Source organism: Canis lupus, chromosome 24 (assembly GCF_048164855.1).
Source record: "Canis lupus baileyi chromosome 24, mCanLup2.hap1, whole genome shotgun sequence".
Lineage (NCBI taxonomy): Eukaryota > Metazoa > Chordata > Mammalia > Carnivora > Canidae > Canis > Canis lupus.
In genome coordinates, this window is record NC_132861.1 from 19,047,790 (window position 1) to 19,073,917 (window position 26,128).

General features: G+C 52.0%; 1 protein-coding gene and 2 long non-coding RNA genes across 4 annotated transcripts in view; 1 reads left to right on the forward strand and 2 right to left on the reverse strand.

Moving 5' to 3' along the window:
• LOC140615839 (uncharacterized) overlaps positions 1–5,394 on the reverse strand; it is a 68,456-nt gene extending 63,062 nt beyond the window's left edge. For both annotated transcript variants that reach the window (XR_012016334.1, XR_012016335.1), the window contains exon 1: positions 100–5,394. This is a non-coding gene — a long non-coding RNA (uncharacterized lncRNA). The remainder of the gene's footprint in view (positions 1–99) is intronic.
• Positions 5,395–5,515: 121 nt separating this feature from the next.
• On the reverse strand, positions 5,516–24,468 carry IL17D (interleukin 17D). Its single transcript, XM_072797190.1, has 2 exons — positions 24,058–24,468; positions 5,516–5,831 (listed from the first exon to the last, which is right to left on the reverse strand). The coding sequence occupies exons 1-2, from the start codon at positions 24,345–24,347 to the stop codon at positions 5,516–5,518; spliced, it is 606 nt and encodes a 201-aa protein (XP_072653291.1). The 5' UTR covers positions 24,348–24,468.
• On the forward strand, positions 18,562–19,262 carry LOC140615836 (uncharacterized). Its single transcript, XR_012016333.1, has 2 exons — positions 18,562–18,784; positions 18,909–19,262. It is a non-coding gene; the product is annotated as an uncharacterized lncRNA (long non-coding RNA).
• Positions 24,469–26,128: the final 1,660 nt, after the last annotated feature.

Below are 26,128 nucleotides of genomic sequence, written 5' to 3' on the forward strand. Positions count from 1 at the left end.
AAACGGGCCTGACTCTACCCAGCAGACTGCTGATTCTTCACAGTAAGATTTGTGAAGGGGCTGTCATCTACTCCAGCCCCTCAAGGAGACACGACTTGCCTCCATGGAAAAAGCTGATAGTCCTTGGAACTGTATCTGAAAGCCTCCCGGATCTTTCCTCTTCGCCCCAGTTCTTGGAGGGATGACAGGAACGTAGCCCAGGTGCCCTCTGTGTGGGCACAGCGCCTCCATGCTCAGCCAGAGCCTCATCAAATGCTCCAAGCCGCCTGAGAACGTGCCTCTGCAAACCAAACACTATAGCAAAAAAGGTGAGAAGCATGCTAGACAAAGTTACTCATCGCTCAGCCACATCACATAACACTTCCTCCTCAGAGGTCCCAAGGAAGTAATTACTGAGAGCTGCAACATGGTTGGATATCAAGGGCCTTGTGCTGAGTGAAAAAAGCCTGTCCCCAAAGGTTACATACTGTGTTCCCATTTATGTAACATTCTTGGAGAGCAGATTGGTGGTTGGCAGAGGTTAAGATGGGGGTGGGGGAACCAGAAAAGGGAGATCTTGGTGGAACTGGAATTGTTCTGCATCTTGATTGTGCAGCGGTGCCACAAAACTCCACGATGGCATTAGGTGGCACACACACACATAACGCTGTGAGCTCTGAGTGGGGCCTGTGGGCGGCACCAGTGTCCATTTCCTGGGTGTGATTCTGTGCTTAAGATCTCTCTGTAGTATTTTTGCAATTTGCTGTGAATCTAGAATCATTTCAAAATAAAAACTTTAAAAACAGGGTGGAGGAGGTATAACATTTCCCCACCCAATAGGACTCGCTTTGCTAACAAAACCTGATCGGAAGTGACGCTCATCACTGCCAAGCAGAGCTTTCCTTTATCTCAAATGGGGCTAGCAGTGGTGTTTCACGCAGCAGTGCTCTGGCTGTGTACGTCCTCGAGAGGCACGGCGGAGCCGTGGGCGTGGGGGCAGAAAGCCAACATCGGCTCTTGAAAATCAGGGACTGTGCGGTTGCTCCTCACGGCTGTGGAAGCCCAGCCTGTGCTGCAGAGCCTGCTGCCCTGGCGCCAGTGCTCAGGAGGTGTGGGGGCTCTCGTCTCTCAGTCCCCAATTGTCCTACTTTGGGATAATTTTTAATATACTTTAAAAATCACTTGGTATTTTTATGAGACATTAAATTTTTATCAGTATATCAGCACCTGGCACATGTGAAGTATTCAATAAATGTTTGTTCTTTAAAAAAATACCTCCTACCTTATTATTTCCTCATGAGTCAGTTTACTAGAAATTACCTAGACCAGTAACAAATTTTAGTAACAAATAAATCATGTATAGAAGTGTAATGTGTAACTTAGGAACTGTGGGCAGGCAGCAGCCTAGAAATACAGGATTTTAGTTATACTGCAAGTCTAGCGTCTAGATGAGGAGGAGAAACCGCATTTCTTTGTGGAGGGAGGGTAAGGGAAAGGCAAAGCCTGACTCATTAAACATTTAATTAAATTGCTGTATAATAAGCAGCCAACATGTGTTTTATTACTTTGGACCCCTTGTGATTTAGCAAACCTGTGTTCCCATGCGATCCACTTCTGGATTTCATAAAAGGTCAGCCGCTCTGCCTCCGCAACCTTCAGAAACCTGAGTCAGGGCTGCCCCACTGCAGGCTGGGGCAGAGGAAGGCAGGTGCGCCCTGCATGGCCTGCCCAAAATCAGCTTCCTGACTTCTTAGGAGGCACCCTCACCTCCTACACTCGACCAAAGCACTTTAAAAACTAAAAAGAACATTTTAAGAGACCCCTTTTTAAAGTCTTTGCTAATTCAAAGATTTGCACTGAGACCCAAAATAACCATAGTAGGAGTGGAAAGAGGATAGTAATTTCTGTTTTACCCACGATCCAAAAGTCCACACAGCGACTTGGGTTGTTTAGGGTAGCTGGGAAGCACAGACAGGTGGAACACTGAGATGCCAGAGTAACTTGGGAGCCCCATTTCACAGGGCGGGGGGGGGCGGGGGGGAGCATCCTGCTCTTCCATTCCTCTCTCAACTCAGCGCAGGAACCAGTGGCTAAGCATGACCCTTCTCTCTCCTTCGCTTCGCTGGTAAACCGAGGAGTCTGGGTGACTGGCCCCTGAATGTGGAACTGTTGGCATTTGACTGTCAGTTGGCTGGAAAAGATCGTCAGTACCCAGCAAGACACGTCCATCCTGAGGGCTGCCTTGGAGCCCTCCAGAGAATCACTGGAAGGAAATGCAGGCACCGTGGCTCTTCTTGGAGAGGAGGAAGCAGCGATGAAATTCCCACCAGCAAAGTGGCCGCTCGGGAAAGCCTGAGGGGGGAGCCTGAGGCCTGCGTGCCCTGGCCCTGGGAGTGGGGTGAGGGGGTTACCAGGGCCCACGCAGTATTTCCGCAGATGTCTGATATGACATGAGAATAATCACTCTCCAAAAAATCCCTTTCATTTTAACAAGGGAACAAAATTGTGTCCCAGTAAACTCCCATTAGTCACTGAAACAGCATCTCCTCAGGAGAAATCACTACCCTCTCCCCGCAACACATTCTCTTTTCCCCGTCTTTAATTCCCGTTAGTTAACATTCACTCCAACATATTCTATCTGGTCGCAGCTGCCTAACGAATAGATTTTTTTTTTTTAAGATTTTATTTATTCACAGAGACAGAGAGAGGAAGAGACATAGGCAGAGGGAGAAGCAGGCTCCATGCAGGGAGCCCGATGTGGGATTCGATCCTGGATCCCAGGATCATGCCCTGAGCGAAAGGCAGACGCTCAACCTCTGAACCACTCAGGAGTCCCGATCTTTTTTTTTATACAAAAAGTTTAATGATCTATCCTTGCTAAAGCAATAAACAATGTGAAGAAAGAGTAGCTTGATATTTATTTTCCATGTAGCTTATAAATCATTGGGGCCCATCAATACATTCTCCTACTTCCTACATGCCAGGCCCTGTGCTTTACAAAAGGTGTTCGGGCCTCATTGATGGAGGGAAACGCAAGGTCCCTCTCTAAGCGCTGCACATGGCTCGGGTTCTGGGGGCAGCGCTTCCTGCGGGGAGCGGCCACCAGCCCCAACTGGGCCCTCCAGCCAGGGCGGGTCTACTTTTGGCTGAGGATCGGACTGTGCCTGGTTCACAGGTGGCTTCTGGGGCTGCTCCGTGCCTGCAACAGGGCAGGTGCTCAATAAATATCTAGTGGCTGAATATTCCATCCAGCGAAAAAACACAAAGAAAGAAAGGTTGCCTTTCTGGTTCTATAAAATGGAAAGCTCAGTTTCTTCCACGGGGAATGTGCTACCGTTTCACAAGCGTAGTTCAACAATACTAATAAAATAGATATTTTCCCCAGATATTTACTCTCCTGAAGTCTATTCTCTGAGGTTTGCACTATTTATATTTAAGGAGTAACTGGAAAAAATGCTACCCAACAGTGGTGATGGCTGCAACGATTACCCAAATCACTGGTTTGAAAAGGAGTTTTTTGGGAGTGCCTGAGTGGCTCAGACCTCTGTGTGGCTCCCTGCTCATTGGGGAGTCTGCTTTCCCTCTCCTCCTGCCCCTCTTCCCTGCTCATGAGCACACTCTCTCTCTCAAATAAATAAAATCTTTTATTTATTTTTTTAAAGCACTGGACTTCTTCTTTTTTTAAAGATTTTTTACTTATTCATTTACGACAGACATAGAGAGAGAGAAATAGAGACACAGGCAGAGGGAGAAACAGGCTCCATGCCAGGAGCCCGACGTGGGACTTGATCCCAGGACTCCAGGATCTCACCCTGGGCCAAAGGCAGGTGCCAAACCACTGAGCCACCCAGGGATCCTCTCAAATAAATAAAATCTTTTGAAGCAGTTTTCTTTTTAACTTATGGACTTGATGTTACTGTTGAGCTAGGAATGGAAAATTGCTCTGAACCTTCTGTTTTCTGGACAAGAATGTATTCCAGATAAACTGGCACTAAGGATACTTTTTTTCCCCACCTCCCCACCCCAGGTTGAATGGAGAAGTAAAATTTCCCCAGACTGTGCAAAACTGTCCACAGCTAGCACTTTGATCTTTGAATTTCCGAATTTTTGGAAAATCTGGATTTTGCTCAGGAATGTATTTTTTGCATACAACTTCTGTCAGTACAAGTTGAAAGTTTTCTCAGTGGACCTTCCAGGTAGATCAAACTAAGGCTGATACTTGGTAACTAGGGAGCGGAAGCTCCGTTACTGACAGCTGAAGTTTGAGAGTGAAAGACATATAAATAAGGGACAGTCCTTGGCTTGGTCGGGGTGTCCCAGAAGAGAGACTGACTTTGCAGGAATAGTTGATCTTTCAAAGACCAATTCAGATCTTAACTTAAACTTCAACCATAAAATTAAGTGAAGACTTTAGTTTCCTCAGAAACTGTGTCAAGCCCATCAAAGCGGACGGAGTCCAGAGAGAAATGCACGCAGCCAACATGCCCTTCACCTGTAATTGCTTTAATGACTTAGAAGAACTCATTTACAAACGACTGTGTTCAAGGACAGACTTTCAGCCTACAGAAGGGAGTATGGATTCAGCTCACATTGCAGGATGTAGACAAAGAGGCTCCCAACATTGATTTCTGGAAATCCTAAGCTGGCCTGCTGCTTCTCATATTTGGCTAGTTCCTGAAGCCCTTAAAACTAAGATTAAGACCCGGATTCTTCCGAGAACTGGCAAAGATATGCCAGTTGACCTCTCACCTTCTCCCACCACCTCTTATTTGGCCCCACTTACTTTCAAAAGTGAAAACACTGCTTAATTATATGAATCTGTGGCCATTTATACACTCATGAACATCACACGTTTGCGGTTCCTGGAATCCCTGGCCTGTCTGCGGTGAGCACGAAGCAGCCCGGGAAGCTCCTCGCTGGAGGCAGTCACCGCAGCCCTGCCCCTCCGGCGGGGTCCGCAGGGGCAGCCCGGGGCCAGGGCAGGGCAGGGCCAGGGCAGGGCCAGGGCAGGGCCAGGGCAGGGCCAGGGCAGGGCAGGGCAGGGCCAGGGCAGGGCAGGGCAGGGCCGCGCTGCTAAGGCACCCGCCAGAGAAGTGGAAACAGAATGCTTATCAAATACTTAAACGTCAAGTACAAAGATTTTAATACAATTATCCAAAATCGCTAATATAAAAATAGTTTCTGCCTCACTGAAAACACTGAGCAAAAAAAAGTGGGTATATATTCTACAATTTTTTTTTAAAGGATTTCTTTTAGAAGCGCTTATCGGCCCCGGTCCTGTGAGGCTCACCCCCTCTTCTCCGCGTGCCCCGCCGCGGGGCGCCGGCGGGCGCGGGTCTGAGCCCGGGACCACGAGGACACCTGTCGGCCCCGGGTCTCCAGCCCCCACCCCCGCCCCCGCCCCGGCCCCGGCCCCGGCCCCGGCCCCGGCCGCCTTCCGGACCGCGCTGTCCCTGAGAGGAACCCGGGCGGCTGCCGAGAGACCCGCCGCGGTGGCGAGCGAGCCCGCCGAGCGCCGAGCGCCGGGGCTGGGACGTCAGGGCCGCGCCGGCCGCTCGCTGGGGCTGGGGCTGGGGCTGGGGCTGGGGCTGGGGCTGGGCGCGGGCGCGGGCGCCTCGCCGGGCCGGCCGGGGACGCAGGTGCAGCCCACCGGCACGCTGACGTACTCCTCCGCGTACACCGCGCGCCCGCCCGCGCACGCCGCCGTCCGCCGCAGGACCACGGTGGGCACGTAGACCGGGGCGCTGCGGAAGCGCGGGTCCTCCTCGCCGAGCGGCCCCGTCAGGCAGCCCCGGCACAGGCAGTAGGCCTCGGGCAGGTACTTCGGGTACCTGGCGGGGTCGTAGGAGATCCTGCGGGGAGAGAGCGGGGCGTCAGCGCAGGCCCCGGGGCTCGGGCTCGGGCTCGGGCCGTCGGCTGGCGGAGCGGAGCTGAGGGGAGCCGAGCGGAGCTGAGGGGAGCCGCCTAGGCCCGTGCTGGGCGCGGGGCCGGGCCGCCGTCCGCGCAGCCCCCGAAGCCTCAGGCTCTGTGCTGATACGCAGGGAGGGAAAACGGACCTGTTCACGCGAGGGACCGAGACTCGTTGGCAGAGCCAAGGCTGGACGGTTAGGTAGGTGCACAGCGCCGGGCGCGGCCTGCGGAGGCGCGGGGCGGGCGGCCTGCGCACCCACCAGCGCCTGAGGCGCCCCGGGCTGTGGGCCCCAAGGCCCCGGATCCGCCTCCCTCCAGACGCCGGGCTCCGCGGCCCCGGGTGGGGGCCATGCCCCAGGGTGCCACCGCAGTGGTCCCCAGGAAGCAGCTGGCCCAGCTGCCGGACAGTGCAGACACTGGCCACCCGGCCTCTGACAGCCGTGAGCGAAGGCAGCAGCGAGACACCTGCCCAGAAGGTCACGAGGTGTCCCTGCGTCCACCATCTGTCGCGGTCCGTGTGCCCTCCTCCATGACTGGGTCGGCGGCCCGGCGGCCTGGGACATGTGAGAAGCCAACGCTGGTTTGAATGTGATCGTTTCCGCCCTCCTCCAAGGCTATTTTCTGGTCAGATGTGAAGAACCAGTGTCCACAACCTACAAAAACGCCCACGATGCCAGGGGCGTCTAGGGCTTGGCCCGGCGGTGGCTCCCTGGGAGAAAGAACAAAGCACCTCCAGACAGGACTCTGCCCTCCGCCACCATCCCCTGCAGTGAGCCAAGAGGTCAACACTGCCTGGTCACTAATGGAGACCCAGGGCTCCCCCTGAACGTCCCCTCGCACAGGGAGGGACCGTCCCCATTTCTCATGGGATTGCCGTGACCCCAAATTCTCATTTCCATGAATCTCCCCCACTTAAAACACATGCAATCAATCCTCTTACGAGTGTTTCTTTTTCTTCTGGAGCTAAATCTTAGGAACCCTAAACCCTAAATTCTCAGAGTCAGAAGTCAGAACTGCTAACCTGTCAAGCAACACACAGACATTTGTAGATGCACAACGTGCCAAGCCCTAGGGGCCCCCCAAAGTGCTGTGCCGGTGGGAGCCTATGATATAAATTTTTTTTCAAGATTTTATTTATTTATTCATGAGAGACAGAGAGAGAGAGAGAGAGGCAGAGACACAGGCAGAGGGAGAAGCAGGCTCCGTGCAGGGAGCCCGACGCGGGACTCGATCCCGGGTCCCAGGATCACGCCCTGGGCCAAAGGCAGGTGCTAAACCACTGAGCCACCCAGGGATCCCCCTGATATAAATTTTTAAAAATGAGGTGTACCTAAAGGTTTTAACAGCCAAGAAGTTGAGGTATGTATGCTTTCTCATCCAGGTTCCTGTTAAGGCATGCTCTGACGGCAGAGTGTGTCTCCACAGGGAGGGGCAGCGGCCTGGGCTGGCCTGTCCCTCAGGAGGAAACCCCTCTCATAGGTTCTCTTGTAGGTCCTCACTGCTAATGACTAAAACTCACCCACAGGGTGAAGAAATTTCCAGTTAAGTATGTTTGGACCGTCCAGTTAAAGAATGGGAAGTAGGGGACTTGGGAAAGGTAGGGGGTAGGGGAGCAAGCAGTGCTTGGGGTGTCCAAGAACACAGCTGAGGGATGGACAGATGCGCGGTGCTGACTGGGGCAGCTGTGGCCGGGTGGGGGTGGGGAGGCAGAAGCCGAGGGGCTTGCAGCATGGGAGTGACAGGGCTGTTCCAGGACGGGCCAAGACACTTCTCTCCTGAGGAGCTCATGTCAAGAGGCCGGTGCTAACCCTCGGCGGCAGGGAGGGTGGGTGGCTGCAGAGGCTTAAGGGAAGTTCATGGTGTCTTTTTCTGTTTGGATCCAACATCTTTAGACATTAGTGGACTAAAGCATGATGGGGGGGGCGGGGAGTCGAGAAATAGTTATCTTCACGCAGCAACAAATGTACTCACCGCCAAAAACAGGCCATTTACACAGTATGAAAGAACTCAGGAAGCCGAGCCTCTCAGAGCGCAGAGCTGGGGTCCCCCCAACCCCCAGGCACTGCGGCGGGGGAGATGGGTAACACCGGCCCATGTGGGCGGAAAGGAGGCCAGGGAGGCCAGGAGCCGGCAGTTAAGCTAGAGGACGGAGCTTAGCTTGCCACTTGGGCGCTCAAAGCCAAGAGGGACGTGTGCACACACCCCGCCGCTGTCTGAATGTGCGCGGGGAGGTCAGAGTCTGCGGGGACTCCACAGCTGCCCGCGGCGGGACCAGAAGGATGGGAGTAGCAGGGGGCGGAGCTAGAAGGCCTGCGGTGGGGGGCGGTCCCCGCGGGGCTGGAGCGCTCGGCCCAGACCCTGCACCTCCCTTCTCGCTGCCGTACTTCCAGGGCAGAGTCGAGGGTGGAGGCCGATACACCTGTTCTGTGCAAACGAGCAGGGCGGGGTGGGGACCGTCTACACAATGTAAGTCGTAAGTCGTCTCTGAAGCCAAAACACTGAGATGTATACTGATTTTGTCTACTCATCCTTCCCTCCAACATGAACACAAAAAAAGTAGTTGAAAACTATCTTTTAAGTTTCTCATCACTACTTTTTCCTCAGTTCTGCCATGAGGAGCTTTTGGAACACCATGAGCTCTATTCTTGCAAGGGCTCCTAAGGCTGCCCACCCTTACCGTTCCAGCTTTTTCAGCCTCCTCTGTAAAGCCTTGTTCCTACCCCCCAGCTGGGGTACGTGGAGGCAGAGCTGTGAGGGTACAAGTCAGGACAAATCCAGACTCCTCTGCTTTGCCTCCAAAGGCCTCCACAGCGTGGTCCCTACACATACCTTTCGGGCGTTCCTTCACTGTCTCCTCCGAGCGTCCTCGCCTCCAGGCATCCAAGATGCCCTCTCCCCAAGACCAATATCAAATCTCGCTGTATTTTAAGGTCCAATTCAAATCATTAAGAGTTTTCAGATTTCCTTAGTCAAATTGATCCTCTTCATCCCCCATATCCTCGTAACAGTTGGTGCCCATGAGATAGAGCGTCACTGGTTCTGTGTTCCCCTTGGAGGGAGGATTCAGGATGGTACTTTTACTCAACCTTGTGCCCTAACAGAGTAAGGGTTCGGAAGATGGTGAGCTGTGACAATGAGTCTAGGCTGCCCAGCTCCCTGTCCTTCACATCCCTATGTTCATATAAGGCCCTAACTTAAAGTTTGAAGGGAAAGGAATTTATACTATCCCCAGCCGCCTTCAGTATTTATTCAGCAACATCTGAGTGGCAGTGATGTTTCAGGCAATGAGGATAGAGATGAAACACAGACCTACCATCCAAGGACTCACCATCTGGGGGGATGAATGTACAAACACCAGAGAGTTCATCCAGCTGTGGCAGCTAGGGAGGCTTCCTGGCAGAGGTGGTTCCTGGGGGGATTGGTCCAGATGAGGAAGGGAGAAGGGGCAGTTCAGGGGGAAGGCAGATCCCAGAGCCTACAGAATAGCATCAGGAACTGCGGCACAGGAGGGGCGCCATGAGATGAGGCTAAGGGCAATGTGTGGAGGCTGGGTCAAATTCAGGTAGGGAAATTGGATTTAACCCTGAGGGCAATGGGGAGGATGTTAAAAAGGGAAGTGACCCAATCAGATGGAATTTTAGAACTCTAGACTACAGAGTAGAAGATGGTCTGGAGTCTAAGAGCTACTACTAGCTGAAGGTGGAGATTTTTAAGTTATATAAGGTCATTCGGAGAAGTGTATGGAGAGACACAAAATGAAAGAGAAAACCAACTTTTTTTCTTTTTAAAGATTTATTTATTTTAGAGAAAGATCGTGCATGAGTGAGGGGAGGAGCAGAGGGAGAGGGGGAGAGAGACTCAATCAGACTTCCCACTGAGCATGGGGTTCGGTGTGGGGCTGTACCCTACGACCCCAAGATCAGGACCCGAGCCAAAAATCAAAAGTTGGACGCTTAACCAACTGAGCCATCCAAATGCCTGGGAAAACCAACTTTTAAGGGAGAATATGTCTTATTGTGGAGAGTGACAGAATCAGGAGCGGCATTCCACGAGCCAAGGAAGGCAGAGGGGCTGGCCAAAAACTGGGATTGATTGAGTCAGTTTCCTGGGAATACAGGGTTGGAGGAGCACGTTAAATGGCACTTTGAGGACATAACCAACAGCATACAGGGTGTTGGAAATTCAGCACGTTTGTTCAAGGGGGAAAGGGAGGGAGGGAACCCAAAAGGGCATGGAGTAGAGTGACATGAGCACCGGGCACGGGGCATCGCTGACCTGCCTGACACCTGCTGGCTCAGTGCAGTTGTGAACAGAGCACCTCTTTACTTGCAAGTGTCTCCGTTTGGATGAAAACTTATGGTTGCTTAAAAAACACATCACGCCCAAACGGGGACATTCCACAAACGACTGACCAGTACTCTTCAAAAGTGTCACAATCACAAAAGACAAAGAACTGAGGCACTGTGGTGGACCAAAGGCCACAGAAGGGCCTGACCATCGGGAGGCCGAGTGTCAGCCCCAGGCAGGGGTCCTGGGCAGACAAGGGGTGTGCGCAGGCCTCCTCTGGACGAGGTCTCCAGATTCCAGTGTTGTTACCTACATGTATTTCCCGATCTTGCTAATTCTGCTGAGTTATGATGCTGATATTTGGGGAATCTGGGTAAAGGGTACACAGGAATTCTTTGTGCTAATTTCACAAAGGTTTTTTGTTTGAAACTATTTCAAAATGTAGACTTAAATAATATAACAAAAAACACAGAGAAAGAAATTTTAAAGTTTTAAAAAAACACTTATGAGATAACCAGGGAAATTTGAACCTGATGGATATTAAGAAAGTATTAATTTCCAGGTGTGTTAATGGTATTGTGTGGTTTTATTTAACAGAGTCCTTATCTTTTAGAGATGTACACCAAAAACAGGAGTGTACACAGACACCCACATGAACAGTGCTACATGTTCATGAAGTTACAGAGTGCCCTGGGGATTTGCCAAATGGAAGGATAGTAGTGATCATTAATTCAGCAGAATTTTCAAGCTCCCAAGGCAGGCGCTGGGCAAGGGAATAGCCTGTCCTCCAACGCTCAAGCCAGCTGGTCAGGACAGAGCAACCAACGCATAGCGCACAGACCTCTGCGAACACATGGGTGGCTGAGGCTCCCGCCCCAGGGAGGTCTGAGGTGGGTTTAAAAAGGAGGGCTGAGCTGGATGAAAAAAGGAGCGGGAGGAGGTGCCAAGCAACCTACACCAGGCAGGACAGCAGGGGGCCACAGGGCTGGCCGGGGTAGCAGGAATGACGTGTGTGCACTCTGCCGCCGTGTGCAGGGGGTGCTCAGGAGGACGTGGGAGAGGTGGACAGGAGCCTTGAAGACCAGAGCTGTTTCAGCTTCCAGGTCACGGGAAGCCAAGCGAGGACCGGAGGCACGTAGAGATGTGATCGGTGGACATTTACAAACACCATTCTGATGGTGGCATAGACCCAATTACAGGACAAAATTGGGGCTGAGGCAGGAAGGTCAGGAACAGCCTCTTCAGACTCAGTTTCCTCCTCTGTTACGCTAGTGTGACCTGGGAGCATCCAAGATCCCTCTCAAGTCCAAGTCCCTGGGATTTATCTTTTCTACACACCACAGCAGGCAGGTAAGAATCTCTGCACCAATCCCCATACCATCTGTTAATGATGAATAGAACTGACGTCACTTGGATGCTATGATGGTCAGAAGGCTCATCTGATTAAAAATATCTGCTCAACCCCCACCAGTCTGCCCCCCAGGACTGAAATTTCCACTGTCACAGTGACACCTGTGGGCTAAGGCTTTATGACAAAGAGACATCTGCCTACCCCCACCTCTGCCTCGTACGTGGCACATGATAAAAAGGCTTAAGGACTGATAGTTTTCATATTATGGTTTTATGACCAGGAGGTTTCTCTTAAAACAGAATTGCATGGGGACGCCTGGGTGGCTCAGCGGCTGGGCATCTGCCTTTGGCTCAGGGCGTGACCCCGGGGTCCTGGGATCCAATCCCACATCAGGCTCCCTGCATGGAGCTTGCTTCTCCCTCTGTGTCTCTGCCTCTCTCTGTCTCTCATGAATAAATAAAATCTTAAAAACAAAATAAAGAAAAACACAGAAATGTGCTACCAAGGGGAGGAGGGAGGATATAGTGCAGATCATAGCCCAGACACCCGTATGGTGGGTTATCAATGCCAGGAGGGACCATGGTAGACAGCACAGGACAGACACATTCTGAAGGACACTGGTTGTGGGAGGTGGGGAGGAGATCAGGAGAGAGGTCTGAAAGCCTAGGGACAGCCAGGGGCAGACACAAAGCTAAAGCCTGTCACCCCAACCTCCTGCCTTAAGAGTCTGAGGACATTTTCAGCCTGGAGGGCTTTCTGGTTACAAGAATGAGACCTCAAGGATCTCCAGCAGGGATCCTCTTCTCTTACCAAACATGGAAATGCAATCGAGTAAGAATCCTTCACGGCTGTCTCGCCTCCTTGTGAGCAATAATTCTGTTGTCTCTATGTTTTCTGCATGTTGCTCTGTGGAAGGTTGGCACCGGGACACACTTGAATCAAACCAAGTTTTCCTTTCTGATGGGATCCAAAAGTGTCCCTGGGGCCACGTGTGAAGCTTGGCTTGACTGAGTGACAGCTGGTTCAGCTTAATCCAAGAACAAAGGACAAGTCCTCCAGGGATGATTAGAGGTGATGGAAACTGAGCTGTGAGAGGAATGTGAGTGACAGCCGAGACGGAAAAGAGCACTGCCCCAGGGAGCCTGAACGTGGTAGGAAACAATTCGAAGCGGTTCCCGAGGACTGCCACCTGGAGAACAATGAGTCACATTCCAGTGGGCAGGGCTGAGGCCACCTGATGCGCTCTGTCCGCTGCCCAAGTATAGCTGTGGTATCTACTGGCACAGGGTCCCCACATGGCTCACCTTCCTGCTTTGCAAAACATACAATTATTTTGATCTCAAGACAACAAAGGATAAGTATGACTGTTTCGCAGCCATTCTAAGACCCTGAACCCAGGAACAACGTTGGGGACGGTGCCTTCTCCAGTTCAGACTGGAGACCCACCAGGACAGAAGCAGTTAAGTGGAAACAGATCTGCCTCAGGAGTCACGGTTGGCCAGGACTCAAGGTCAATGAGTTCAACTCATCAATTACTTTTTAAAAAGGGCAGAATGGAGTTAATAAGAGTCTTGAGCATAAAATTTCAATCCAGTTTAGTTACCAACAAGTGCCAGTGGGCAGATCACGGCCTCTGCCTGCTTCTCTGAGGTGAAGGGGATGATCTGATGACCAGGCTAACTCCTTCAGCTTCTTCATGGCGGGACGCTAATGTGATGTGTTGTTTTTGTTTTTGTTTTTTTAATCAATGTTTTCTGCCTTGAAAGGACAGCTGTCATCCATTGATTTTCCGAGATACTAGAGAATTCCCTGAATTAATCTATAAAGTGCAGTTCTAAGCAAAATCCCAGTAGAGTTTTTGCAGAACTTGGCAAGCTGATCCTAAAATTCGTAGAGAGAGAAAAAGTCCAAGAATACTCAAGACAATGTTGAAAAGGAAGGAGGGGGCCCCACTTTCCCAGAGATCAAGACCTTCTGAAACTGTGGTAAGACTAAAACATCTGGCAGCTCTCTGGGGAAACTGAGGATAACCAGTTTCCCTTCCTAAGAGCTAAAATTCCTCTGAAGAATACTGGTCTTTTTGTCCAGGAGGTGGGCAATAAAGAGAAGGCATAAACAAGATTTCCAAACTGTGCTTTTCAGGCCCCCTGTGTAAGAACCAAGTGGGAGTCACAAGCTGCCCGAGAGATCTGTCCTGCTCACTCGAAGTGGGCACACCTGATGGGCAGCGGAGGCCCGGTCCACGGCACAGTTGGCAACGAAGTCAGCAATACCTCCGAAAGGTGGTTAGCCACTCTCGGATTGGCTCAGTGGATAGCAACAACTGGATGCTTGCATTTTCCCTGGTACACCCACAGGTCATGAGTCTACCAGTGCGGGAGTCCCTACGCTGAGAAACGTAACTAGGCCACTGCCACCCAAACGAGCAACTGGCATTGCAGGGAGGATGGTGTGTGGATCTCAGGTGGAGGCACACAAATGAGCTTTCACAACTAGTGATCACTATTCCCCCACCGTGGAGACTCCGAATTCATGGTTCTGGCGTGGGGCCAGGACATTGGGGTTTTTTCAAGCTCCCCTGATAATTCTAACATGGGGCCCTGGTAGAGGCCATTAGGTCTCCAGATCTGAGAGGGAGAATAAGTCACTGAGATGAGGTTTGTGTAACCTTCCAACCTCTTTTTCCCTTTGGAACCAGCCCCACAGCTGGGAGGGGGATGGTTATGAGACTATGGGGGAAAGAATGGTGCGTGAGGAGGCCCAGGGCCGGCCAGGGAGTAGCCAGGGTCATGAAGACCGTTTCCCTCTGCTGGAAAGCTGGAGCCAGCAGCCCCAGCGGCTCCACCCTCTCTCCATTCCCTAGGGCGCGAGAGAGCCAAGATCTTCAATACATGCTGCCAAGGAGCTCTGAAAAATGCTCCTCTGGCCCCCACAAGAAAACATCAGTTGTGCATTTCTCCTGAAAGAGGACATGGAAAAATCAGCCTCGGGGAGCAAAGTCTGACCTGGCACAGATGCCCTGGAGTCAGAGCCCCGGCGGATTTCACCTGGCCCTCTTCACCAGCCAAGGAGAGCTAGGGGTCAGCTCTACCCCCGCGTGGGGACCGAGGCTGACTTTGGTGTGATCCTGAACTTGGCATCAAGGTCAGCCCTGAAGGCGAGCCAGTGAGGCCAGCTCCAGAACTGACCGGGCTCTCCTGCCAGCCGCGCTGGCTCTGGGCTACTGGGAACCAGCAAGGACTCAGCCTGTCCGTCCTCTCCCTTTACTGGGAAGGAAACCGAGGCACCGACAGGGTGAGGGGCTTGTCCAGTCTCCCCCACTCACCTGGCTTAGTCCCACCCACTGCCCCACCCTCGCAGCCACGTGGTGAGTCAGCTCTGCAGTTGGGGATATTTAGCAGTTAGCCAGATGCTTGGTAAGTGCTAAATCTACAACCAGGAAACCCACAGATACCATGTAAAATCTGTTCTGGAAGATAAGGCAAGACTGGAGAGAGACAAATGGCTTGGAAAAGAATTTGAAAGATAATTTAGAAAAAAAGCTTTCCCAGAGGGAAAGAGAGAAAGAAATTCGAATGAGGGCCAGAATTTCTCAAAGGGTTTTATTCTTTTGTCATGGCAAATGCCACACATTCAGTGCAGCTGGGAAATACCGCTTCAAAGGGAAAACATAGCTCATGCCCACGGGGTGGCTTAACTATCTGTCCAGGGGAAGCTGCAGAATTTACGTTCAAAGCCATCTTTGATGTGTCCGTCCTTGGGGCAGGCGGGAAGCGCCTGTGTGCACCAAGGGTGGAGCTCACCTTGATCTGAAATGAACCAGCTGTTGCCATACGTTGGTTATGAGAAATCATATCAAAACATTAGGCCAGAGTCTTTATTTAATTCTGGAAGTGTCCTTGGTAGATTATTTTTGCTTTGACCTCGTTAATCTAGTGAGCAATGTACTCATTACCATCCTTCAAAATCTTCATGTGTCCTTTCTGGAAGACAGACACCATAAGGAATTTCACTTGGTGGTATGTGTGTTCCTTCCAGGACTTGGCACGGTTCTTCAGTTGGTATTAAGAGTACAAACATTCTATTCAGGTGAGGAAATTTGGGAGAGTGGGTGACGATGGAATGAAATAGTATCATCATCCCTGGTTACTCTAAGAATGCCAAAGTAAAACCCGGGCAGATGAGAATAACTATCAAAGCAAAACGAACGTATCTATTTTCAGAAAGAGAGACTTTAATCCCATGACAATGCTCCATGACAATGCTCTTATTTTTACTCTGTGAAACAGTGATAGGTGCAGGAGAGCCTGCTAGATTGAGTGGCTCAGAGAAAATAAATCCACATAGTACTTTGGTCAGTTAAAGGTCACTCACTTATCCATACAAAGTTTTTTGGGGCTGGGGCGCCTGGATGGCTCAGTGGGTTGAGCATCTGCCTTTGGCTCAGGTCATGACCCTGGGGGTCCTGGGATCTAACTCCCCACCCCCAGTCGGGCTCCTGGCTCAGTGGAGGGTCTGCTTCTCCCTCTCTTTCTGCACCCCCTCCCCTGCTAGTGCACGTGCTCTCTCTCAAAATCTTTTTTTAAAGATTCATTTGGTTTGTGGTTCAGTGTGTTTAATGCTACGAGGAACCTGACAGTGGCTTGAGAGGTTGAGAAGTTTTTGTCTTTCAAGGTGGCTTGGTTGCAAAATTGCTGAGCTTGCCAAAAGGCAAGGAGAATCTTTATTTTTCATTGCAAATGTGCCTCTATCCAGTAATAACTTTGACCCTGAAGCCCCAACAAAGAAAGTCAAGGGTCACCCAGGGTGAATGAAGACCCTACTTGTCCTGTTTAAGGCTATATGCTTGTTTACTTAACCTCTCATCTTCTGTCTTGGCATGCTTTACTTTCTTTTTCTTTTTTTTAAAAGATTTTATTTATTTATTTATTAGAGAGAAAGAGAGGCAGAAACACAGGCAGTGGGAGAAGCAGGCTCCACGCAGGGAGCCTGATGTGGGACTTGATCCCGGGTCTCCAGGATCACACCCTGGGCCGAAGGCGGCGCTAAATCGCTGAGCCACCAGGGCTGCCCTTGGCATGCTTTTTTCTTTTTCTTTTTTTCTTTTCTTTTTTTTTTTTTTTTTTTAAGATTTATTTATTTATGATAGACACAGAGAGAAAGAGAGAGGCAGAGACACAGGAGGAGGGAGAAGCAGGCTCCATGCTGGGAGCCCGACGTGGGACTTGATCCCAGGACTCCAGGATCGCACCCTGGGCCAAAGGCAGGCGCTAAACCACCGAGCCACCCAGGGATCCCCCTTGGCATGCTTTTCAAACCAAAGATCTACATCACCTGTTCTCTTGTTCTTTCTCCTACCCCTCCAGAATCCTGAGGCTAGACAAAGGTAAAGTCCATGAATGACATCTTCTCTCACTGAATGCAGAAATGATTTGGAAAGAAGCACAGTAGTTTTAATGGCGATGAAATCCTTAGTTTCTGACAAGGAGCTGCCGTCTCTTTGGACATAGTTAAGTTCAAGCACATGAATTTCCCTGGACAATATTATACTCATCACAACATCTGTCACATATGGTTGTATAGGTTGTGCACTGCACAAGGGAGACACGTCTGAGGAAGTGTTACATTACAGATACCATAGATTTGGTACTTATAACAGTGATAAAAATAATTTTTCAGAAGATGGCAGTAAAGTATCTTGCTCTAAGAAATATCAATACATTATGACAATTTTCTGCAGATGGAAATATAAGTGTCTCGAGGAAGAAGTGCTGTTTAAAAACGCATAGAGGCATGAATTTGATGATCACTTGCACAAATTTGATGATCACTTAGTCCTGCATAAAATCAAATCTCTGTTATTAGTGAAAGTGAAACCGTGCAGTTTAATAGGTAAAGAAAAGGAAAAAGAATTACCAATGATATATATTGAAATTCTAGCTTCCAAAATGCTCTTTTGTTAAAATAGTGATATCATTATACTATATGAGATATATAGTATAAATAATATAGTGTAAGTCAAGCTGCCCTAGGCCTCATGGGAGTGTGGGTACAAACGTGATTGGTGTAAACAGAGAGGAATATCTTTCTGTTTCCTCAAAAGTCTCCCCAATGCATACAAACTGTCTTCTATCTTTGGTTCCCTCAAAAGAAAACATATAAAAACTGTGATGTTAAAGAAGAAAAGGTGGCACAGAAAAAAATCCCTAATTCAGTTTGTGACATGTTTAAATCATTTTGTTGTCCTTCAGAACTGTGGTCTTTCTGGTACGTCAGCTCAACCGCTGAGCCACCTAGGTGCCCCAATAAAAAATGTTTTCAGGATCCCTGGGTGGCTCAGTGGTTGAGCGCCTGCCTTCAGTCCAGGGCCTGATCCTGGAGTCCCAGGATCGAGTCCCAGGATCGAGTCCCAGGATGGAGTCCCACGTCGGGCTTCCTGCATGGAGCCTGCTTCTCCCTCTGCCTGAGTCTCTGCCTCTCTCTCTGTGACTCTAATGAATAAATAAATAAAATCTTAATAAAAAAAAACTTAAAAAAAATAGTGTTTTCTTGGGGGAGTGTGTGTACCAACATTTCTTAAACAAACTGCTTTGAACCGTGAGTGTCTCCCTTTCTAAGACCTGGGTTTGCCGCCGAGCAGCGCCTCCGCCAGCCCTGCGAGCGGTACCTGGAGAGCGGCCAGGGCAGGCCGGCGCCGCCTGGGCCCTGCCCCCTCGGCCCCCTCGGCCCCCTCGGCCGCCTCCCCAGCCCTCCTGTCCGGAACCCAACGCCGAGCACCGCGCCGCCGGGACAAAGAGCCGCTCCTCCACCGCGTACAGACAGTCCTTGAAGGCAGACACGCTGTCCTAGTTGTGGCTCTGAAGCAGAGACCCAGGAAAGAGTGAACGAAGGAGAATGACAGACCGGGAAGGACGCGCCGAGTCCCAAAGGTCCCGCGGGCCGGGGAGAGGGCGGCCGGCGCGGTGCTGCCCCCTGTCGGCCGCGGCGGCCCCGCGCAGGTGCAGCGCCCGCCCCGCCCCGCCCCGCCCCGCCCCGCGAGGGGGCTGCAGGCGGCGCAGTCCCCGCGCGGCCCCGGAGGGGGGGGGGGGCGCCCTGTTCCCGGGCCGGGGACACACACGTGCAGGTGCCGCCGCGCAGGGGGCATTTGAAAGAAGGGCACTATGTAAAAGGGGGCCCGGCGCGGCGGAGAGGACTCCCGGATGCGCGCTCGCCTCCTCCAGGACGCAAGCTGAAGGCTGCCCGGCCGCGGGGGGTGCGGTGAGCCGCGGGGCGGCGTCCCGAGGGCCCTCCCGGCGGTGTGCGCAGCGGGGGCCCGGGGGGCGGGGCCTGGGCCAGCTCCACCGAGGGGCAGCGGACGCTGATGCAGAAATACCCCTTTTAGATCAACCTTTCCTGACGAAAACCTTTCCACTAAATATCCGACGAGCGGTTTACCGAACCCTGAAGGTCGTCCCCAGAGATGGGCATCGCGGGTCAGGCCCGGGGGCAGCGCCGACCTTGCCTGACTCCACAGGAGCCAGAAGCTGCAGCTGCCGCTGGGGCCCCCGCCCCTAAAAAGTCAACCGCTGGGTCGCCTGGGTGGCTCGGGGGTTGAGCATCTGCCTTCGGCCCAGGGCGCGATCCCGGGTCCTGGGATCGAGTCCCTGCAGGGAGCCTGCTTCTCCCTCTGCCTGTGTCTCTGCCCCTCTCTCTGTGTCTCTCATGAATAAATAAATAAAATCTTTAAAAAGAAAAAGTCACCTGCTGAAGGTTCTGGCTATAGAGACTGGTCCCCACTTGGGTTCTACGTTGGGGCTGGTGGCTCTGGGGCTAACCCTGTTGGCCCCGGTGGCCGTCCCCCTGCTGAGGCACCCCCTCCACCGGCTCCTCCGTCCACAATTTAAGTCACTCCCCTGTCCCATGCCCTGTCCTCTCTTCTCATTCCCTGTCCTGTTACTTCTTCCTTGCATCTATTCCCTTGCTGTTCTTGATACCCCATGGAGTTGTTTATTGCAAAATCAGTTGAGGTGTAGTCTCATAAATTCACAGGAGGAAAGGAGTTATATAGGAAAGTAACAAAGCCTAAAATTAAATTGTTGTGCATTAGTCATAGCCTAGAGAAAATTTATCTTTAGCTCATGACCCAAAATTGAAAAATATAAACAATTTAAAAATTACTTAGAGTATTGGTAGGTGTTTATCTTTGGGGTTCCAACGTAGGTGAGTGATGTGTACCTTTAAACTTTAATAAACCTCAGTGGTCTTACAATATATTTCTTACTATGCCAATTTGGCTTAATGAGCAATTGCATTGATTTTATTTTTGGCATTTTTGTCTCTAAAGCTTAAGGGAAACAAACATGATGCCACAAAGTAAATGAGAAAATAATTTTATATTCTGGGAGTTGAATGCTGCTTTTCTACTAGCATGAAAGTCGGGAGCACGGGCTAGACGAGTCCGAGATCTGGGATGAGGTCCTGGCTCTACCTTGTAATGCCTGTCCCTGGGCCCAATTCCTCCCTGTCTCCAGGCTCCTCGTCGTGTCACAGCCTGGCTGGGAGGGCACAGGGCGCCCGGAAAACTGCAGCGCCTCTGCCGGCAGCCCCACGGCCTGGGAGAGCAAACCATCCTCTTCAGACCGTGCTCTGGGAGAACCAAAGGCTGCTCTTACCTGCTGAGTTTCGGGTCTTCACTATCTGCCTTCTCCTCATGGTTGGGGAATTTCCCTTTCTGCTCCCAATTTAAAAATTAAGACGTTTTTGAAATAAATAACACGGGCACATGGTTGAAAATTCAAAAGGTACAAAGGAGTGGAAAGGAAGACCTTCCTGCTCCGTCCCCAGCCTTCAGCTCCCCTACTGACAGGCAGGGTGGTACCACGTCCACAGATGCCCCTAAGTGTGTGGGGTGGGGTGTGCACGCATTTAAAAATAACATATGTGTATGTTATGTAATAGCTTCTCTTCGGCAGCCTGCACGCCGCGCTGCACCTTGCCTGGTGTCCCTCTACGTCTGTGATGGGCTCTTCTCCTCAGGCAGGGTTAGGGCTGCCCCATTCCTTTTCTGGCTGTTTGATGGCATTTTATTGAACATGCTGGGGTGGTGTCCAAGCCCTGTACTACCGCGATGGACACGCTTGTCCCTACAGCATTTGGGACCCAGGCAAGTGTGGCTGGAGGAGAAAACCAGCAACCGAGATTCCTACCCTCTGCGGTGTGAGAATGCTGCTTTCCTCACTCCCTTGCCAACAGAGCCTGATGGGTACCCCCCCCCCCTCAAGGAAAGGCTTCTCAGCATCCTTTTAATATGCATGTCACTTTAGGGTGCCTGGAGCTGGGCATTTCACATGAGTGAGGCATTTGACTCTCCTTCCCTAGGAACTACCCACAGCCTTTGTTCCTGGTTTATTATGTCTTTTTCTTATTGATTTGTAGGAGCTCTTTAGGAAATGAGCCCTTTGTGACAAGGGTTGCAAATATTTTCTCCCAGTAAGCCCTTGTATTTTTCTAATTTTATTTTATTATTTTGCCAAGAAGAAATGGCATATAATTGTGTAGCTGAATTTAACAGTCTTGTTTTCTTATGGCTTTGGGGGTCTGCAAGCTACTAAATAGGCCTCTCCACTCTGAGACTGTAAATATAATTGACTGTATTTCTTATGTGTTTGTGGTTTTATTTTTACATTTAAATCTGCATCATTTGGAATTTATTTGTATGTTTTTCCAGCTGGTTTCTCAGTTGTCCCAACACTATTTATTGAATGACCCATCTCTCCCTTAAAAGTATGAAAAGCCACTTTATAATCCAAATTTCTATTTGAATCCTGTCCTATCCTTTCTGTGCCATGCAGTATTTCTGACTGGCAGTCTGTTTCCCCAACCGTTTTCCTTAGGAGTTCTCAGTTTTTAGCCTTACATACTACTTCTGATTCCACACTGACAGTTGCACAGGTGAGCATACTCTCCCCTCCCCAGGCTGCACGGGTCCCACAGTGGCACCACTAAGAAACCAACCCTGTCCTTCTAGACACCTCTTGTAGAAGAGGTTTTGAGCTTCTACCTGCAATGCTTTTTCCAGTCTTCCAATTACTCAGGAGGTAGTAAGAAGTGACCAGAAGCCAGGTGAGCAGAGAGGCGGTCTCCTGGTGGGAGAAGGCAGGGCCAGCTCTGGCACCCAGCAATCTGGAGTCCTGACCTAGTGCCCATCCCTAGAAGACCATCCTTTCTTCAGAGAGTGTAAGCCACCATTGGCTCACTGGGGGAGCAACTGCATCAGTGTTGTTAAATAATAAGAAAGGTAATGCAGATGATACCATCCACCACCCGATTCAGATGTAGCTCAGGTCCCAGGCCCCACAAAGGCTCCATGAGCAGACTTGGGCAGCCCAGGCAGGACCGCTATCTGTTATGTGTTGTTCTTGCCCATGACCTCTCTTAGCCATTCCCTCTTCCCTGCTGCCCTTGGATCGTTCCTAGGAGACACAGGTAAGGTAGTAGGGGGAACCCAACTCAACTCACTACGCAGCATCCTAGGGCTGACAACTCCTGCCTGGTACTTCAGCCCCAGTTGTTCTTCTGAGACCACACTTCCAGGCCAAGTTGATAATTTATACCTGTGCTCCTCTTAGGCACATAAAACTCCTTGAATTTACTTCCCTCCAAAAAACTCACTCCTCATTCAGTTTCTCCATTTTGCTTAAATACTGTCAACAATCCAAGCCAGAAACATGGGAGATGCCCAACTGGAGGTCTTGAAAAATCACTTCTGTGTGTTCTTCTGCTTTCAGCCCACAGCCTAGTCTGGGAGGCATCCATTTGCCAGGAGAGCTTAGAATTCATTAAATAAAGATGTAGACATTGCAGCTTCTGTCTGGAGAAGCCAAGCCGCTATTTTGAGAGATATTCCAAGTTTCTTTAATGCTATTTAGCGTATCAAAGGTATAACATGAGGTTGGAGGAAGAAGGATAATATAAAATCCCACCCTTTTGGACTCTGGGAATGATAGGAAGAGGGAAAGCCAGAGAATGAAGCCACCAGAATGAACGGTTCAACATGTGGGTCCTGAGGGCATCAGATGAATGAAGAGAAAATGAAAGCAGGAGGGTGCTCTGGGCCTGACTTCCAGGGTGGGAGGGAGCTCAGCCACAAGTGAACTTGGTCCTCTGCAGAGCAGCCAGGCGCAGGGAGACCCCCACCCAGCAGGTGGAGGCTTGGATAAGCCCAGATTGGTTTTTGACAAAATCATTACATTTTCTCTGCCCCTCTTCATAGCAGCGTGGACTGAAGCCTTAAGCCGTTACTCATTTTATGCCCTCCCCTCCCTCACTCCCACATATAATCATCATCCACTAAATCCTGTCACTTTAACTTCTTTAAGTAATATCTTTCAAACTGATCCTAGTCTCACTTTTTCCACTTCCACTGCCTGAGTGCAGACCCTAATTGCTTTTTGCGGGAAGAATGACTGCATGCACTGCATGTCCTGTATCTCCTCTCGGATCTGTCCCTCAACACGAAGTGGTCACATGATTTTCTTTATCAAAAAACGTCCTGCAGGATACACTTCAAATCTGTGGCATTGCTTTTAAGGCCAAATCTAGTTTCTGGTCCCCTCTGTAGGCTCCTCTCTTGCCACCCCCAGCCACACAGAAACACACCAGCGCTTGTGATTCTTTGGTCTCCTCCCCCTTGTCATATGCCACCCCCTCCCTCTGAACCACCCTTGTCCTGTTCTTTCACTGAGGGCTTTTCCACATCTTTGGCAGCAAGGGCTCCCTCCTTGTACAGCTAACTGTGAGCCCCTTGAGGGTGATGACACCCTGCAGTAACAGCAGGGAAGGGGACAGTCTGCAGCCACACTCTTCCCTACCCAAGCCCCAGAACACCCCAGACTACCTGCTTTGCATGTTGTTCCTTTCTTCTGAGATGACCTCGTCTCCAGGCCCATCTCAGAATTATGGCCATTCTCCAAAATACATCTCAGATGCCATTTTGATCCCTCTCACCGCTTTACACTATCAACACACTAAAGTTTTCGTGTCAAATCGTGTTCTGCCTTGATAACTGGGTTTCCTTCTCAATTATCTCCACGCGTCCCTTAAACGATAAGCTCAGAGGATGGGCTTCGGAGGGTTTAACTCTCAGCAGTGTCTGGACCACCACCCAGGCACTCAAGACATGTCCGCGGGCTGCCACATGAGCGCCTCGCAGGCCTCCTGTACGAAGTCCTGTAAAACTTACTGAAGGCCCACTCACTCGTCTTGGTCCCTCGTGGAACCCACTGGATCGTAACCCTGGCAAGGAACAGGCACCAAGAAACATCTGCTCCAGTGGAACAGTGAAAGGGTAATAACGGGAGGCAGGTTTCCTTCAAGGGAGGCGAGGAGACTTTTGTCTCCGCGCTTGCTCCGCCCTCCCCACCTGTCCCCCGCCGCTCCACCTGTCCGGCTCCGGGCTCCTCCCCGGCCCCGCCCCCGCCCCGCCCGCGCGGCCCTGCGCCCCGCCCCGCCCCGCCGCGCCCCGCCGCGCCCCGCCCCGCCCCGCCGCTCACCTGTAGGCCCAGGGCGACACGCTGCGCAGGTTGGTGGGCGGCCGGAAGCGCCGGTCGCCGGGCCTGCCCCCTGCCGGGCAGCTCGCGTTGCGCGCCTGCTCGCGCGGCCCCAGCTGCAGCGTGTGGTGGAAGGCGCCCAGCACGCCCGCCGCCAGCCGCCCGTACAGCTGCTCCAGGAGCTCCTCGGGCCGGTCGGCGCAGCCCCGCGGCCGCGCAGGCCGTCTGCTGGCCCTCGGGGCGCCCGCGGCCCGGCCCAGCGCCAGCGCGAGCAGGACGCCGAGCACCAGCATCCAGACCTGCGAGACAGGCCGCGCTCAGCGTCCGCGCGGCGGAGGAGCCCGCGCCCCCCGCCCCCGCCCCCCGCGCGCCGCGGGACCGTGAGGCCGTGAGGCCGGCCCGGAGGATGGGCGCGGACCAGACGGGCCCCCGAGCGCCGCCGCCGCCCGCCCGCCGCCCGCGGGGGCCCCGGGACCCCGCCCTGCGCCGGCCCGCGCGCCCCGGGCCGCCGCCGCCGCCGCCGCCCCGAGCCGGGGGCCGCGCGGGGGGCGGCTGCGGGGTGCGCGTGTGCGTGTGCCTGCCGGGCTGCTGCGCGCTGGGCTGCGAGTGCCTGTGACGGCCGTCCGCGCCGCTTACCCCCGCGCGCGCCATCCCCGCCGCCGCCTCGCCGCGCCGCGCCGCGCCGCCCCGGCCGGTCCGCCCCGCAGACTCACGCCCCCACGCCCGCGTCATCCGCCCGCCCCCCCGCGGGGCTGCGCGGCCCAGGAGGGGCGGCGCGGGGTCTCGGCGCGCACGGCCCCGGGTGCCGGCCGGCCCCGCGGCGCGCGGCTCCCTCGGCGCTGCCCGCCCCGCGTCGTCGCCGGGACTGGAGCGCGGCGGCCGCGGCACGGAGAGCGCCCGGCCGTGAGCCCGGCCTCCCCCCGGGGCAGGGCACGGCCGCGGCACCTGAGCGGGGCGGACGTGGCGGCTGCCGAGGCCCGGACTGTGTGTGCGCGGCGGGCCTGGGGCCCGAGGGGCGCGACGAGGACCCCGAGGACCCCGAGGACCCCGAGGACCTGCCCGGCCCCAGGAGGCCTGCGAGGAGCTGGCCTGCAGATCTCCGGAGCTCCAAAGCGGGGCCACCCTTGTGGAGTCGGGGGACGCAGATTTTGGCTCAGGGCAAAAAGCTGCTTCTAGTAATCAGAGCTCTCCAAGGATAGAACAGGCCTTCTGGAAAAACCTAGAAGGATTCTGTTCCTTAGGACGACTTCCTCTTCTGAGACTATAGTTCAAAGAAATACATTTATTAGATGCTAACAACTTTCTTTTTAATAGGGCGAGGGGAGGCTGCATCTCCTTTCCCCTACACTCTCATGAAATGAACCTTCTGTGCCTCTTCCAGCAGCTCTCACGTCAAAGTACTGAATCCCCCTACTCGTACTGTTCCGTCTGTGAGTGGGCATCAGTTGGGCTGTTACAGTGTTGGAGCGGTCCTGCTCCGTGGGATCTGTAAGTGCAAGCAGTCTTGTAAAATAAGCCTATTCTTCTGTGGATAAATTGAAATATATTTAAATGAAGGAACTGTGTTGTACTTCAAAATCACAAGATAACTTGTTCATTTGTTCATTCTACAAATTAATGCTTTTTAGGTGGCAGGCTAATGAATATGGCCATTTAACAGCAGTCTTCGAAAATGAAAACAAGAGACTGATACCAGCTGAAAGTGTAGAAAATAGGTGATTTATGCCTCCCTGAATGGTTTGAAGCTTTGGTATTTGACTATTTTGTCAAGGTTTCTGTCTACTTGATTAAACTACATTTTAGTTGTGCTGTGTAGGAAAACATCACTTTTTACATGCCTTGAACATTATGTAACAAGAGTTTCAGAATTAACTGCTAAAAATCCCACTGAGATCTTCAATTTAAGCAATTTACAGCTCTTGGTGAGTAAACATTTGTCTTGAGGTTATAAAACACCTTTTTCCTGACTAGTGGATAAATTGTTCATGTTCTCTGTTTCTGGTAAAATGGGAATAAAGATCAGTACTCAAATACTGTTTATTTTGTATTTGATAAAAAGTGTGGGAGTCCTCTA